The sequence below is a fragment of the Gymnoscopelus microlampas genome (assembly GCF_963454915.1).
Source record: "Gymnoscopelus microlampas genome assembly, chromosome: 8".
Lineage (NCBI taxonomy): Eukaryota > Metazoa > Chordata > Actinopteri > Myctophiformes > Myctophidae > Gymnoscopelus > Gymnoscopelus microlampas.
Genome location: NC_139945.1, coordinates 12,816,402 through 12,832,360, shown reverse-complemented (window position 1 = coordinate 12,832,360; position 15,959 = coordinate 12,816,402). Strand labels below are relative to the sequence as shown.

Below are 15,959 nucleotides of genomic sequence, written 5' to 3'. Positions count from 1 at the left end.
CTGAAGTTAACCCTCAGTAAAATTCCTCAGTGTCAATTAGTATAGTATATACAAATGTTTTGTACACTCTCAGAGTTAGACATGACTCTTGGAAATAAGGACATAGCTAAAGTTAACAAGGAACACATTAAAAATGAATGCTGAGGATATAAATGGATAACTTTAAGACTGAAGATTTACATGGAGTGCGACCAGGTTGGTTCATACTTGCAGGCGACATGATCTCATCTATAGGTCACTATAGGTCACTATAGGACACCATAGGTCATCATCGGATGTCGGCCTTCCGCTCCTCCGATGGTGTAAAAAAAAAAACAGAAAGAGGAAGGAAGGGCCGACACAAACGGAGAGTGGCACAATCGCGTGATGTGGACGCAATGAGCCCCGGTTCATTCATTCACGGCACGCAGCAGTCGCCGGTCAGACAACAAGACCTCATCATTCCTGCCTCGAACCTCCCCAGAGCAAAAAGCACCCGTGAGAGTCAGTTTGTTACACTCTCCATGTTGAATGAACGCTCAAGGCTTTTGTTGTGTGTGTGTGTGCGTGCGTATGTCCTTTTTGCGATGGCATGCTCTTCCAGGGCTCGGTACCCTCTGTTCTTTTTCAGGCCACCACTCCACACAATGGAGGCATGCTCTCCTCAGCACGGCACCGCGCCGCACAACACGCTGTGTGTGTGTGTGTGTGTGTGTGTGTGTGTGTGTGTGTGAGTGTGTGTGTGGCAGGGGGGGGGACTGTATGTGTGTGGCGGGACTGGTAGTGTTGGGATGTTAGATAATAGATTTGAATGTCACATGTTTCTGTGTGTGTGTGTGTGTGTGTGTGTGTGTGTGTGTGTGTGTGTGTGTGTGTGTGTGTGTGTGTGTGTGTGTGTGTGTGTGTGTGTGTGTGTGTGTGTGAGTGGCCCTGTGAGTCACCATATCTTGAGAGAGGACTCATTCACTTGTGAATGTCAGCGTGTGTCAGAAGGTTCTGCTCCCTCTCAGAGGCCCCTCAGAACCACAGCCAATACAACGGTTTAAGTCAGTGTGCAACTGGAACCAGTAAAGCAGGGGTCTTCAACGTTTTACAGGTCAAGGACCCCTTAGCCGAGAGAGAGATGAAGCATATTGTATAAAATTGTGTTGCAGATTAAACCTTTTCATAGATTTCATAGATAGCTTCATAGACTTGTTTGACAGCACTGTCATCAGGGTCTTTTCAGACAATTAAAAAAAACTCTCAGTACCTGGTCAACTTTACTTGACCTTTGGCTATGTACTTGGTCTGCTCTTTTCCCCTCTTCACCAAACCTCTTTGCCGAAAATAGACGATCTACAAGCTCACAACACGTCGCAGCGCGAGGCGTTGTGAGCTTGTAGATCTGCTATTTTTGGCTAATGTTCCCCACAGAATAGAGGGATGCTAGGGTTCAAGTGGTTCATGTAAATAAAAGAAAAAGGTCCTATCACACAAAGATTTGGAGACCCCCCTATAGTAACTCTGAGGACCACCTAGGGGTCCTGGACCCCCTGTTGAAGACCCCTGCCGTAAAGGGTCCATGTATGAGACTCTGAGAGAGACTCTCAGGGTTACAAATTAATAAATTAATTTTACAACTGTGTGTAGTCAAGTCAATATACAATCAATGTTGTATATAATTTAGGTGCAGCCATACAGTACACACATTATAGACAGACTTGAAGACCTCTTCAGACTCCACCTTTGCCTGTAGCACTTGACCTAGTTATGTTTTCATGTTTTTGTTACTTAGGCTTGTTTTTTTCTTGACCATGAGGTTAACATGTAATGTAGATAGCATGTTATTTAGACATTTGCCAGGTTCATTGTTTACCTGGTGTCCTCAATGTACAGATTATTACTTTGATAGTATATTGTTTAGACTGATGCCAGGTTCTTGGTTTACCTGGGATCCTAGTTTAGGTACTTTGGGTGGGCCAAAAATGGGTGCATTCTGGAGCTATGATAAACATCCTCTACCATACACATTGATTCAATTAATGAGTTGCAGCTCTAATGGTTCACAAACGTAAACAAGCCAAGACATTTCTGTTAATTCTCAAGGTGATTGACTGAGCGCTTGATAGAATGACTAACACCATGACACAACCAATAAACACATTGTATTTTGAGGCTGTAAAGGTTTGTTTACGTTGGTAATGTTTGCACACACAGTAGTGAAACCGATATGAAACTGATTCGAAGGTTTCAAATTGCTTGGCGCCTTAAAGCGCATTCCACATATAGGCTCTAATGAGCCCAACAACCTTTGCTGCGTGTCACTGCCCGTCTCTCTTCCTGTTTCCTGTCATTCTACACTGTACAATCCAAATAAAGGTAAATAAAAGCCCCCAAAAAAAAATCAAGTTTCAAATTGTACAATTTCCATCTACAAATCAAACTGAATTCATTCAACTTGATATTGAATGTGAGTAATATAACCCTAATGTATGTGTTCAAACCAATCCTGGATTGGGGCCTTTGAAGTTTGTGTAAGTTACATTTTTGTAACAGGGGTCTACCTGTCTCTCCAGCTGTTTAGTAAACAGAAAATACATACCAGTTTAATCCAATCAGAAGAGAGAACTCATACAGGGTATAGGAAAAACATGAATTTGGAAGTGTTTGATGAAACATAAAATTAGCAGACAAAATTGGAACTGGAACAATGTAAAATTGAAGCGGATAAATGGGTTCTCTCTCCTGATTGGACAACATTGGTATATCACCTGGAAATGAATGTTCTGATTAACTAAAATAGTTGGAGAGACATTCTGTTTAGATTGTTTACATTTCACACGGAAGGTGACTCCATGTGCGTCAGAGGAAATACACACAAAGACCCATCCAAAATATACAGCATGGAGGCAATCTCTTCACAGATGAAAGAGCACACCTTCAAAATGTTAAAAGTAAAAGAAAATGTTCCAGAGTCTCAAGGTGACAGCTGGCTTCCATTTCCAACTAGGGATTATTCTCCCACACATACACGCTTGTATCAACATAAAAGCATTAACGCTAATGCTAACCATAATGATCACAGATAAAAAACCCTCTCGCCCTTACGGGACACTGAACTCTCTCTGAATGCTGTAACCTGTGTGTGAACTCTTAACGCCAGCGCTACGCCCGGCTCCGGATGCTGAGTCGGGATTTGGAGTTTGAGCAACGCTTTGGGCTTTATTGGTTTCACACCTGTGTGTCTGTTCCTTTTGTCTGGCCAGGTATGAACAAGATCAGAAAGTACCCCAAAATAGGCAACCCTCAAGCTCGCAGTGTGTTGTGACGTGATGAGCTAAGAGATCGACTATGTTTGGCACACGACAGCCACATACAACGGCATATAAATCTGGCTTTGTGCCTAGCTGGAGTTGCTGAGTGGGGATTTAGAGTTTGAATGATGCTCAGGGCTTTCCCGTTTTGTGTCATGACTTGTTTTACTTTTTTTTTTATTCAGGTTTGAACGGGACCAGAAAAGAGCCCAAAAAAGATAGAAAAAAATGTAAAAAAGATACTGCTGTATGAGCACACTTGTAGATTGGCTGATTTTTGGCACACAATACTGTACATCAAAGTATAAATCTGCACTGAGGTGGATTGTTTTATGTAAGTTATATTTTCATTATCACCAGTGTGACACATGCAGCTGTAAGGCCTTCTAGCCTGGCAAGTACTCTACTGCAGTTTTAACATAGTTAATTTTCAATTCAATTGTCCAATGTTTGGCCCTTTGTTCACTTTATCAAATTCAGTTTGGCACTCTGAAAAAAGAAAAATGAACAGCTGCCAGCTCCAACTATTCCCACCTCAAGCTGCTGATTTTGAGTGACACTCAGGTGTTTTCCGCTTTCACACCTTCGTGTGGTTTTGCGTTTGTGTGTGCAGGTTTGAACCGGACCAGCACCTTCTCCTGCGAGGCTCATAACGACAAAGGAGTGGCCACCTCTGCCTCCGGGACAATCACTGGTATGTGTCCTAACACACTGCTTCTCAAAGTGGGGTCCAGGGACCCCCAGTTGGGTCCTTGAGGGGGTTCCGTGGGGGTCCCCAGCAAAATAGAGAACAGTTTAACCACTTAAACCGTAATTTATATTTCAGCTAAAAGAATTGTTAATAATAATTTTGGAATATTTCGAAATGTTTTAAACAATATACATCTTCTCTTATGATTGGGGCCCTGGCACAAAATATCTTAGGATGGAGGTCTGCAGCCAAATACATACATTTTGGCGTCCTTGAGTTGAAATAGTTTGAGAACGACCAGAGTCGTTGTAAGAGGACCAAAGTTTATTTATGATTACCCATTAAAGCTGGGAAAAGCATCTGTGTCACTTTAGATTTTTGCATTGGCTATTAAAAAATAGCAGATATACAAGCTTGAGCTTAAACATCTGCTATTTTTGAACATCTTTGGACAATCTTGAAAGTGTTGAGAACTACTGATTTAGAAGGCATTTGTAGAATCGGCCTCAGGTCTTAATGGGTTAATAATAAATCATTTTTATTTCTATAATCTTCTTGTGGCTTTCCCCCCCAGTTCTTCCATCTTGGCCTCAGAACCTCAGGGCAGAGGAGATCACACAGACAAGTCTTTTGGTAGCGTGGCACCCTGGCTTCGGAGGAGACTACCCCATCATCCGCTGTTCTGTTCAGGTGAGACACACATGTACACGAGAGGTCTGAGGAGCCTGTGCTTTCCAAATGGTGTGTCGACTGCCGAGGCAGGTGCCGTGAGGTGTGCCGTGGGATTTTCTCATGACCTCACATTATTATTCCAATATATACAACTATTGATAACAGGTGTTATAGAGGCTATTTTGCACAGATATGAATCCTGTTGTTTCTTGAAATTTTGACTTGTCCTTTGGTGCGGTCTTGGGCACGAAATGTTTGAAAACCACTGGTGTGAGCCCTTCAGCTCTGAGTGAGTTACTCTACAATGCACTCAGGTGATTACTGTGCTTTAAGATGAATGCATATGGGTATCTGATACCCAGACTCTTCTCCCTTCTGGCTCCCAAACTGTGGAATGAGCCCCAAATTGCAATGGCAGACTCACTCCCAATCTTCAGCCGTAATCTGAAGTCTCACCTCTTCAGACTCCACCTTAGCCCGTAGCACTTGCCCTAGCCTCGACGACCATGCAGCCTTATGCAAAGGCTAAAATGTCATTTAGATAGCATGTTATGTAGACAATGCCAGGTTCATTTGTTGACCTGGCATCCTATAGTGTGTAGCCTACAGTTTCAATTCGATTATTGATTTTTTTTTGTGTGGATATTCTGCTGTTCTACAGACTAATGATAGGTTCTTGGATTAGCTATGATCCAGATGACTATTTCTATGGATTTGATGTATTACCTCGTGTTGTCCTTGCTTACTGTAAATCGCTCTGGATTAAGAGCGTTTGCTAAATGCCTACATTGTAAATTGTAAGTAGCCTTGGGAACCAACAGTTCCAGAGCCATGTGGTCCATACTGTAAGGCCCATAGGGGCAGGGGCATCTCCTGTTTCTGTAGCGTGAGGCAGCTTAATGGACATGAACATCCCCCAGCCATGATGTACAAGTACACCCCCCTGGACATGATGACGCTATGTCGCAGGGACTTACCCAGCCCGGGGACTGCACCTCGACCTCCCAATCTCAGGGCAGACACACTAACCAAGGCCACTGAGCTGGTTTACTGTGTTTTACATGAGATGAACTGTTACTGTATGTATATCTGTATCTGTAGTGTCTTATGTTGTGTTGGGTTTGTGCGTGCGAGGTGGCCTGTTGTGCAGGTGGGGAGGTAGGGGAGTAGCTATGGAGTTTGTACGTATGTAAGGGTCTTTCATACCCTACCCGGGTCATATTGCGCTCCCTCCCCCCAGGACCATGGCCTGAACACCATAGTGCTTATTTCTGTGTTTTACAATGATAAGCTATTATACACACAACGGGCGGTGGTATATCCTGATTATGGATGCTGTTGGCATGAGTGAGATAACCACTTAAACCCTATATACTTAGTTGACCCCCCCCCCCCCCCCCCCCCCCCCGGGCTCTATACTAGGACAGGTCACCTCCTGTTTTCGTTTTACTCCCAAATATCTTCGCTCGAAATAGACGATCTACAAGCTCAACAATGTGAAGAGTTGCGATGCTTGCAACACATTGTGTTGCTATAGCCAGAACCTGTAGTGTAGAGCGTAGTTCTTTCATTAAACAATGAGGAACTTCAATGCGTTCCAACAGGTAGTTCAAGTTAGATTATAATACAGTCTTCCGTGTGACGGGGCCACTTTTACGGGGGAGATTATTATTATTATTATATATTTTGTTCTTTTTACGGGTACCTCTTCTTGGCGAGCACTTTAAACAACACATCACTCTATGGATCTATAAAATGGGCCCCCACCCCCACTGCTCTCCACTGAGCATGACCTGAGCTTTGCTACGGAGGATTCTTGGAGAGAAAAGAGAGCTTTTCTTCTCTTTTTGCTTCTTTCTTTCTTTCCTTTAACTCTTTGTTGACCCCTCCCTCCCTCGCTTTGCTTTATTCACGGAGCGGAGGGCTCAGGTTTCACTCTGGGAAAGCGGCCTTGTGCGCTAATCTGATGTTGGACCACTCCCTCTCTCTCTCTCTCTCTCTCTCTCTGTCTCTCCCTCTGTCTCTCCGTCCTGTTCTGTGTATTTGTGTTATGTACTTGTGAGGACATCAACATTTTAAGACAGTGATTTCATGAATGCCATTTTTAGAAAAATACAATTCTTTTTAACCATAATTTCTAAAGCCGAAAAATTGCCGATCTACAACGCAACGCGTTGTGGGCTTTTAGATCGGCTATTTTCCGGTGCATGACACTAGTGTAAAATCAGGCATAACTCAATCTCTAATCCCTACAAAAAAAAAACATCTAAATGTTTAATCTTAAACCTATAACCGCAACCCGATATCTTTTCCTAATTGTAAACGTCTCGCTCGAAAAATGCTATTTTTCTCACAAAGTCTATTTCTCATATTCCACTATACTTGTGTTGGGAGACATTTGGTCCATTTGGTTGTTTAGTAATACAAACACACTCCCTCTCTCCCTCTCTCCCTCTCTTTCTCTCTCTCTCTCTCTCTCTCTCTCTCTCTATCTCTCTCTCTCTCTCTCTCTCTCTCTCTGTGTGTCTCTGTGTCTGTGGCTGTTCAGCCATGTCACTGGGTTGTGCCAGAGGAGAAGGAACATTATTTTCTGCAGGAGAAAGGGGAGCACTGCGCCGCGCTTCAGCAGCACCACCCCAAAACGTCTGGTTCTAATAAAGCCGCCCCTGACGGAGCCCTCCGCCCGTATACCCCATGCTGCTGCTGCACCCCCACCCCCTCAACACACACACACGCACGCACGCACGCACGCACGCACGCACGCACGCACGCACGCACAGACACACACACACACACACACACACACACACACACACACACACACACACACACACACACACACACACACACACACACACACACACACACACACACAGGGGAATAAGCCAAGGGGCCAGCTCTACAGCAGAATGTGGAGAAATGTTTGAATTTTAATGCGTCATTGTGCCGTTCAGAGGAGTTTATTGTACGACTAGGAGAAACTGCAAGAGAAAGACAGGGATGAATAAGGCTGGAAATGCATGGAAGGAAGGAAGGAGAAAGAAAAAAAGAAAGAAAGAAAGAAAGAAAGGAAGGAAGGAAGACAAAGCATTATGCTTTGTTGTACGACATATGTCGGGCACCAGGAATAGCCGATATACAAGCTCACGACCCATTGCGGATGCGACGCATTGTGAGCTTGTCGTTCGGTTATTTCAGTCTGTGACACCGTTGTGCGATGGAGCATAAATTAGGCATTTGAAGGTGAAAGACAAAACTAAATAAATGAATGAATGAATGAATAGATAAAGGAAAAGAAGAACAGGAAGGCAGAAAGAGCGAGCGTGGCAGAACAACAGGAAGTGCTGCGGCGGTGACAGTGACAGCAGGTATATGGCGGACAGTGACACAGACTGAGGGAATGCTCTGACTGGGTGACTCACTGCATGGGAGCTTATTACATTAACCAGGCCTGTTTACTGGCTGAACGCTGATTCTCTGAGTCAGCCATGACTCCTCTCTCTGACTGACACACACACACACACACACACACACACACACACACACACACACACACACACACACACACACACACACACACACACACACACACACACACACACACACACACACACACACACACACTCTCTCCTCATTCATAAACATTCCTCGGTTCCGCTAAAGAAAGCTGACCAGCTCTGCTGCTAATTGCATCCACTCCCTCCCAAGACATTTATTTTTTCTCCCTGAGGCGTACAGTACATTGGGTTCGATCATAATAATCCACTTATCCACTTATGTGTCCTCGGTTTGAACACAAGTGGGTGTTATATTGTTGTGTTACTATAAACTGAGACTGTGGTCCTCATTGTTCAGACCAGGTACAACGTAATCACAACTTTATACCGGTTCGGTTCTGACCAGCGCGTTGTGTCTTATCAACCCCACCTCCTCTCCAAACCCACTGTTTGCCTTGATTTGTCCTGCATAGAGGAATCTTTGGCACTCCCCGCCCACCACAAACATTTTTTTGCCACCCCCAAAATGGTAAGAATAGAGAATAAATATATAAATATATATATATATATATATATATATATATATATATATATATATATATATATATATATAACAAATATGTATCCTTGATCCCCACCTAAGACAAGCTATTCATTTGCCTATCAACAAATCAATCACTCATGGTTTATTACTCCCCTAGGATAATAGACTTGTTTCTATTGTGGTCCTATGTATTCAATTCACCAACATAGCATAAAAATGATATGCATAAAATGGCGGCAGTGAATGACACCTCCTTTCGATGGGAATTTACATTTACCTCCCCTTGTGGTATCCTGATAGATGATTTTTCAGTCCACTATTTTCTCCGCTGTTTTTTTACTGCAAAAAGCTCTCAAACTTCTATTTTGAGGCACGGAATTTACTTATAAGATATCGTTTGGATAGAATTTAGTTGTTTAACTTCATATATGTGGTCAATTAATCATGACAGAGCCTATTTAAAAATAAAAATTCAGAGAACCGGCCGGGGCGGGCAGTGACACACATGTATCCCAATAAGGCAACCTATTTTGGGCATGGCCGTCTCAAAAGTCCCGTTGCGTCACGTTAGTCTGGTGAACTGCTGATTGGCTGAAGGGGAAAAACGATCATTGGCTGAAGGGGTTGTCAGTCAACGGTATTACTCCCGCCCAACTCCAGCCCACAGCCAATATTGCAGAATGGGCGATCAGGCCAGACTCACTCCTGAAATCAAATGGAAATGAGATTTCCGGAGGGAGGGTTTACCAGGCTAGATGGTGTCAGAGCATTCCACATTTTGGTGTCAAATTAGTAGAATGAGAATGTTGCCATGTTTGTTCTATATTTGGGTGGAACCAGATCATGGTCCCTCTAGTGTTGTGGCTGTGGGTTAGAGCACTGCATTGGGAGCGGGATCCCGCGGTACCCACAGGACCCAACGCAAATCTTGCGGGTGCGGGCGGTATTTAAATACCCGCGGTCGGGAACAGGCGGTCAAAATAAAACCTGCGGGCCCCGCAAAATCCTGCATCCTCCCGCAAAAAAATAGAGCTTATATATATACTTTAGCAAGATATGAATATATGCCTACATGCAGAGGAGAAGTAATTTCCCCTACTGTACTGTGGACAGCCTCTCTCAGTATTGAAAATTGTACTTAAGTACAGTACTTGAGTAAATGTACTTAGTTACTTTCCACCACTGAATATATACCTATATAACATATGTCCCGTCGCAATATAAACACTTTCCCTCTATCTGTGAGCAACTCCACACAAATAAACAGCCCCTCTCTCGCGCACGCCCGCTCACAATCTCATTCTGTTTCTCTCTGTTTGTAATGTTTTTCAATGGAAGTATAAATGATAAAATGATGCAGGACTAAATGGGATTACATTTTTTGTTGCGGGAGGGAGCGGCGGCCAGGAATGAACTGCGGGCCGTCAAAAATAAAATCATTGCGGGCACGCAATGAGCGGTCAGAAATCCAACGGGAGCGGGCAGGAGCGGGATTAAGAAAGCATGGTTGTGCAGGGCTCTACTGTGGGTGTCACTCACTTTGGATAAGTAGTTAGAGGTATGAGGGTTATGAGGGCACTGTCCCTTTGACTATCTTAAATACCAATCCCATTTGTATTTGCTCAAACCTGTTTGAGTTATAATAATTTCTTCCTTTATTTCAAGCATAATGGATGTTTTTGTTGATCAATAGTCAGACATCAAAGGAAAATGCATTTATGTACCGTTTGTCAAATAAGGAAACACAGACTCATTGCCTTTTATTGTTGTGCATAGCCGTGATGCAGACTGTTTATGCCTACTGTCGTGCCTAGCCACCACCACCCAACAGGCCTATTCTGGGATTCTTAGACGAAGCCAAAAACACTATAGAAAATAATCTTTCACCTGTGATGTTTTTAAAGAAAGATGAAACAGAAAAGTCCATTGAAAACATCTTTCACCTGTGATGTTTTTAAAACCGTCCGATATGCGTGCAGCCGCCGGTAGCTGTGTTGTGATGAGTCACCAGCTGAGAACAATAAGTGCAGACTGGAGTCCCTTCATGTGGTTTCTCAGCGTTGTTACTGGCGGACGGAGCTCATTTTCTCCCTTGTGTGCCTCTTTAAACCTGTTTACCACTGAGAGGGTATTCTGCAAAGGCAGCAGGTTTCTCTGTTTGTGATGTCTCTCTCTCTTTGTTGATGACGCTGTGCTTTCTGTGAGTGTTGCACCTCGCTGAGCCTGGCTCACATCCACATGGGAAAATGAGTCTCCAGCTGAGAAATACGCTTTAAAAGGCGTTTTTACACAACTACCGCCAACCTGAACCCCTGTTCATTTAACTCTGAGAGTGTTCATATGTAAGCCAGATGATCAGCTTTAAAGCTGGAATTCGGAACAGTTTTTGTTGTGTACCTGAGAGTATGGCTGCAATGGTATTGGAGGAGGTCTCCCTACTAGACATTTAGACCCTGGTGTCAGGTAGGACAACTACTAGTTGACAAGTAACCCTGCCTGAGGTTCATAAGTCCAATATCCCCCCCCCGGCCAAGCAGGGATTACGTCTTGTGAGAGCAGGAGAAGTTTTTGGCGACCCAAGCAGGAAGACCCGGGTTAAAATCCCGGACATGAGGTCTTAAGCTAAGAAAAGATCATGTCATTCAGACTCATGTTATGGTGTATAATGTGATTATGTCTCTCTGCCCCATGCAGGCCAAGCACTCTGGGGACTCAGATGAACTGATACACAACCAGAACATCAACGTGCCCCCCGCCCGGCACCTCGTGGAGGACCTGGCCCCTCACAGCCTCTACGCTGTCAGAGTGGCCTGTCACAGCAGCCAGGGACCCTCCGAGTGGACCCCCTGGTTGGAGCTCCAGACGGAGGAAGGAGGTAGGAGCAGATTGATTGATTGATTGATTGATTGAATACTTTATTAGTCAGAAATGTAAACAACACAAGGTACAACACAAAAAAGTCTTGGGGACTTGTTTCCCTTGTGGTCCTATGTATTCAATTCATCAACATACTGTAGCATACAAAATGTACACAATCAACAAATGTCATTAACAAATACACTATATGAACAAAGGAGATGGGAAAATTACATTTACCTCCCCTTGTGGGTTGGACATGATTTGATTTCACTATGGATGTATGTGTGTGCATGCGGGCATGGATTTGTGTGTGTGTGTGTGTGTGTGTGTGTGTGTGTGTGTGTGTGTGTGTGTGTGTGTGTGTGTGTGTGTGTGTGTGTGTGTGTGTGTGTGTGTGTGTGTGTGTGTGTGCGTGCGTGCGTGCGTGCGTGCGTGCGTGCGTGCGTGCGTGCGTGCGTGCGTGCGTGCGTGCGTGCGTGCGTGCGTGCGTGCGTGCGTGCGTGCGTGCGTGCGTGCGTGCCAAGTGCCAATATGCAATGTGCTGTGAGCTTGTAGAAAAGCCAAGGGGAGAGATTTTGAAAGTAATATAACTAAAGTAACTTTGAAGTATTTTTGGGGGCTTTTCTGAGCCTTTATGGGATAGGTAACAGCGGAGAGAGAGACAGGAAAGATGGAGAAAGAGCAGGAGAGTGAGTACAGACAGTGAATGGTCCGGCTGGCCGGCCGGGAATCAAACCGGGGGAGTCGCTGCCTGTCAGGCATTAGGGCACATGTGGTACTATGCACTCTATGCTGTCGTGTTTTTCGGGAAGATTCTCCCCAAAATAGGGACACCAGGGTTAATGTGGTTCAAACTAAGTTATATTTTGTTGGAACGATGTTGTCAGCCACCACAATAACCAAACCTGTGTTGTTTTGCCTGGATGACAGACTGGACGCTGACTGTGGCTCTCAGAAATACCAGGCCAGTTTTTAAATGTAAACGGTCGGCGTTCTGCAGAACCAGGTTTGGATAAAGGAGGGAGTGAGAGAGGGAGGGAGGGACAGACCCTAGATGGAGAATTTGAAAGGTGGGTGGGGGTTGGAGAGGCTAAAGCCTGAGTTGTAATCACTTACATGTGGGTGTCGCGCACTGAAAATAGCCGATCTACAAGCCCACAACACGTTGCACCAGCGACGCGTTGTGGGCTTGTAGATCGGCTATTTCCGTTATTCGACGCACCGCGAAGTATGTAGGGATTAAGTGGTTAAGTCAAAGTAACATATTGCTGCTACTTCTGCGTTTGCAGAGCTAGGCGAGTGTGTGGAAGATGGGTGGGGGTTGGAGAGGGCCAGTGAAAAGTGGGTGGGGGGTATAGGAGAGGGAGAGGGTGTAAGCTCTCTTGAAAGGCCCTCAGTTTGGGACTGGCGGTAAAAAAAAAGAAACAACTGTGTCAGGCTAATGCCAGTAATGCTAGGGCTGCAGTCTGTTTGGGTTTTGAAAAACCTGAGGGGAGTTTTTTCCATGCCAACTCATGCTGTCTCTATCCCTGGATGAATGCAATGGAAAAAAGGGCAGAACCTCTCTACAGTACACTAAAAGCACGGAGTCTTCAACCACGGCCGGCGAGCGATGACGGGGTTTTCCGTACGTTGCCGTATTATACAGTAGCCTATGAACAAGAGATATTTCAGGACAGGCTTTTTGCTGTAAACAACAGAGGCAGCAGCAGGGAGAAGTGGAATTCAGAACAAAATGGCTGAAATGGAGAAGGAAAGGTGTGGTTTAGCGGAGACGAATTAGCCACTTCTGCTGGGTTCCAAGAAGAAGAAAAAAACGTTTCTGTTCTTGATATGACTCAAATTTCTAACCATCTTTATTTTGTTTTCAGAAGGGGTAATGTTTCTTGTCAGATTGTGTCATTTAAAACAATATTGTTTCATCCTAGTTTTGGCAGCTCTCCTAGCGGCGTGTCTAGTCAGCCTTTAATGTGAGGTAATGGTGTGAGGATGTGAGATAAGAATACCAGATAAGGAGGGGTCTGGCAGAGATAGTGAACGTTGCAGCAAGGGTGAAAGAGAGAGAGAGAGAGAGAGAGAGAGAGAGAGAGAGAGAGAGAGAGAGAGAGAGAGAGAGAGAGAGAGAGAGAGAGAGAGAGAGAGAGAGAGAGAGAGAGAGAGAGAGAGAGAGAGAGAGAGAGAGAGAGAGAGAGAGAGAGAGAGAGAGAGAGAGAGAGAGAGAGAGAGAGAGAGAGAGAGAGAGAGATGGAACTGTTTCTGATAGAAAATGTACAATTTGTATAGTTTCGTAAGATAGTTTTCCCTCTACGTTGCAATGTAACACAGCTCTGTTTACTTTCTTACATATCTGTATTTGATTGTTTTATTCCACTTTTGCTTTGGCAATGTAAACTTATATATGTTTTCTCATGCCAATAAAGCTCCTTTGAATTGAGAGAGAGAGAGAGAGGGGCAGAAAGAGACAGAGAAAGAGAGGCAGAGAGAGTGTATTTTTCCAGTCTTTCTTTCCGTGTGGTGAAGTGCTGGAGTATGACTCGTCTAAGCTCATCTGTCAAAGTATCTTAAGTACAATTGGAAAAAGAAAAAGGAAAAAAATATGTTTTTTGTGTTCTCCTGTGCGTACGTGCTCCTGTTGGCATAATCGTACAGTTAGGACTTTCAATATAGCGTTGCTGTCAGGCAGAAACCGAGAACATGTCCCGTTGGCACAATTCTACAGTTAGGATTTTCAATGTGCAATATCACTATATAGTAGAATCTACTATATAGTGATATTGCACATTATATTATAAATATTATGATATTATGATATTCAATATCATCATCTACTAAGTAGATGATGATATTGAATATCATAATATTTATAGCGTGGACAACATCATTATGACATTCATATTTTGGATGTTGCCTAAACCAGTGGTTCTCAAAGCATGGTCAGGGGGTCCCCAGCAAAATCATTTTAACCTCTTTCTTTATCCATTTATACTGTATGTTCGCTATTCAAAAATAGCAGTTGAATAATTTTCAGATGGGAGGGGGTCCGCGGCCAAATATATATCAATTTGGGGGTCCTTGACATTAAAAGGTTTGAGAACCACTGGCCTAAACCAATATTTAAGATATAGCTGTTTGGCGTGTGTGCGTGCGTCACGTGTCATTTTTCTGATACTCGTGTGTGCGTTCACGTTTTGAGAACATGTCAGTCACTCCTCAACATGTTGTACAGTACATCATCTCAGAGACTCCCCCCCCCCCCCCCACTGTAGGCCGTTCTCACATCCTTAAAACTCAACAGAGGAATGTATTTCCTGCATGCTTTGTGAAACGAGTTGGACCCGTTCTTTCTCTCTCTCTCTCTATCTCTCTCGTTCACATCTCTCTCTCTCTCTGATCCACCACGCATTCCTCTTTCAGTCTTCCTCTTCTTCTTCCTCTTCTTCTTCTTCTTATGGTCCGCCCCAGATGACCCGTGGTTCCACTTTCCAGGAGCCAAAAATAAGAGGAAGGGAACATAGAGCCCTGCGAGACACTGTGGGAAAAACTGAGAGAGAGAGAGAGAGAGAGAGAGAGAGAGAGAGAGAGAGAGAGAGAGAGGATCAGGAGAGAGTGGGCGGTTGAAACAACAAGCAAAGGGGAGCCATGAGATGGAGAGAGCCTGTCATGCTCCTACTGTAGATCAGTGGTTCTCAAACGTTGTCAAGGAGACACAATCATACTATACTAAGCAGTATTTCCAGTTTCAATACTTTTACTTCTACCCCACTACATCTCAGAATATTGTACTTCTACTCCACTACAATTATTTGAAACTTCAGTTACTATTACTTTGTAGATTTTGATATTTCTTACAAAACATACATTAACCACTTCAGCCCTATATCTACTGTACATTTAACCACTCCAGCCCTATATCTACTGTACATTTAACCACTTCAGCCCTATATCTACTGTACATTTAACCACTTCAGCCCTATATCTACTGTACATTTCGGCCATTTGAAAATAGACGATCTGCTATTTTCAAAAGATTTGTATACATTTGAAAACGTGTGAAATGGGGACATTCTGCATAATGAGTACTTTCTACTTTTGGTACTTTAAGTACATTTTGATGCCAATACTTTTGTACGTAAAATTTGAATTCCGGGTCTGGACAGCTGGCATAGTGGTCCAGGCACCTATAGGCTCAAAGTAGCCTGACAGCGCGTCGTGGGTTTGAGTCCCGAGCCAGACGGCCTTTGCTGTATGTCACTCATTGTCACTCATCAGTATTTCTTCATTGCAATATAGATACTTTTACTTAAGTAAAATGTTTGAGTACTTTTTCCACCACTGGTCATCTGACAGTAATGATATTGTTCATATTGAGCTCCTCAGCACTCTTTAGTAGGAGCCAGTGGTGCCATGTCTGCTTATTATAA

At 43.9% G+C, this 15,959-nt stretch overlaps 2 protein-coding genes across 2 annotated transcripts in view; one reads left to right on the top strand and one right to left on the bottom strand.

Annotated features, from left to right (window-relative positions):
- The window catches only part of LOC311049831 (galectin-4-like), a 459,606-nt gene that overhangs the window by 396,897 nt on the left and 46,750 nt on the right, over nucleotides 1-15,959 (bottom strand). The window lies entirely within an intron of this gene.
- Nucleotides 1-15,959, top strand: part of axl (AXL receptor tyrosine kinase) — a 57,059-nt gene that overhangs the window by 17,467 nt on the left and 23,633 nt on the right. Inside the window, exons 5-7 of the mRNA XM_084065116.1 lie at nucleotides 3,889-3,969; nucleotides 4,541-4,656; nucleotides 11,374-11,554. Coding sequence (XP_083921242.1) covers nucleotides 3,889-3,969; nucleotides 4,541-4,656; nucleotides 11,374-11,554 — 378 coding nt within the window. The remainder of the gene's footprint in view (nucleotides 1-3,888; nucleotides 3,970-4,540; nucleotides 4,657-11,373; nucleotides 11,555-15,959) is intronic.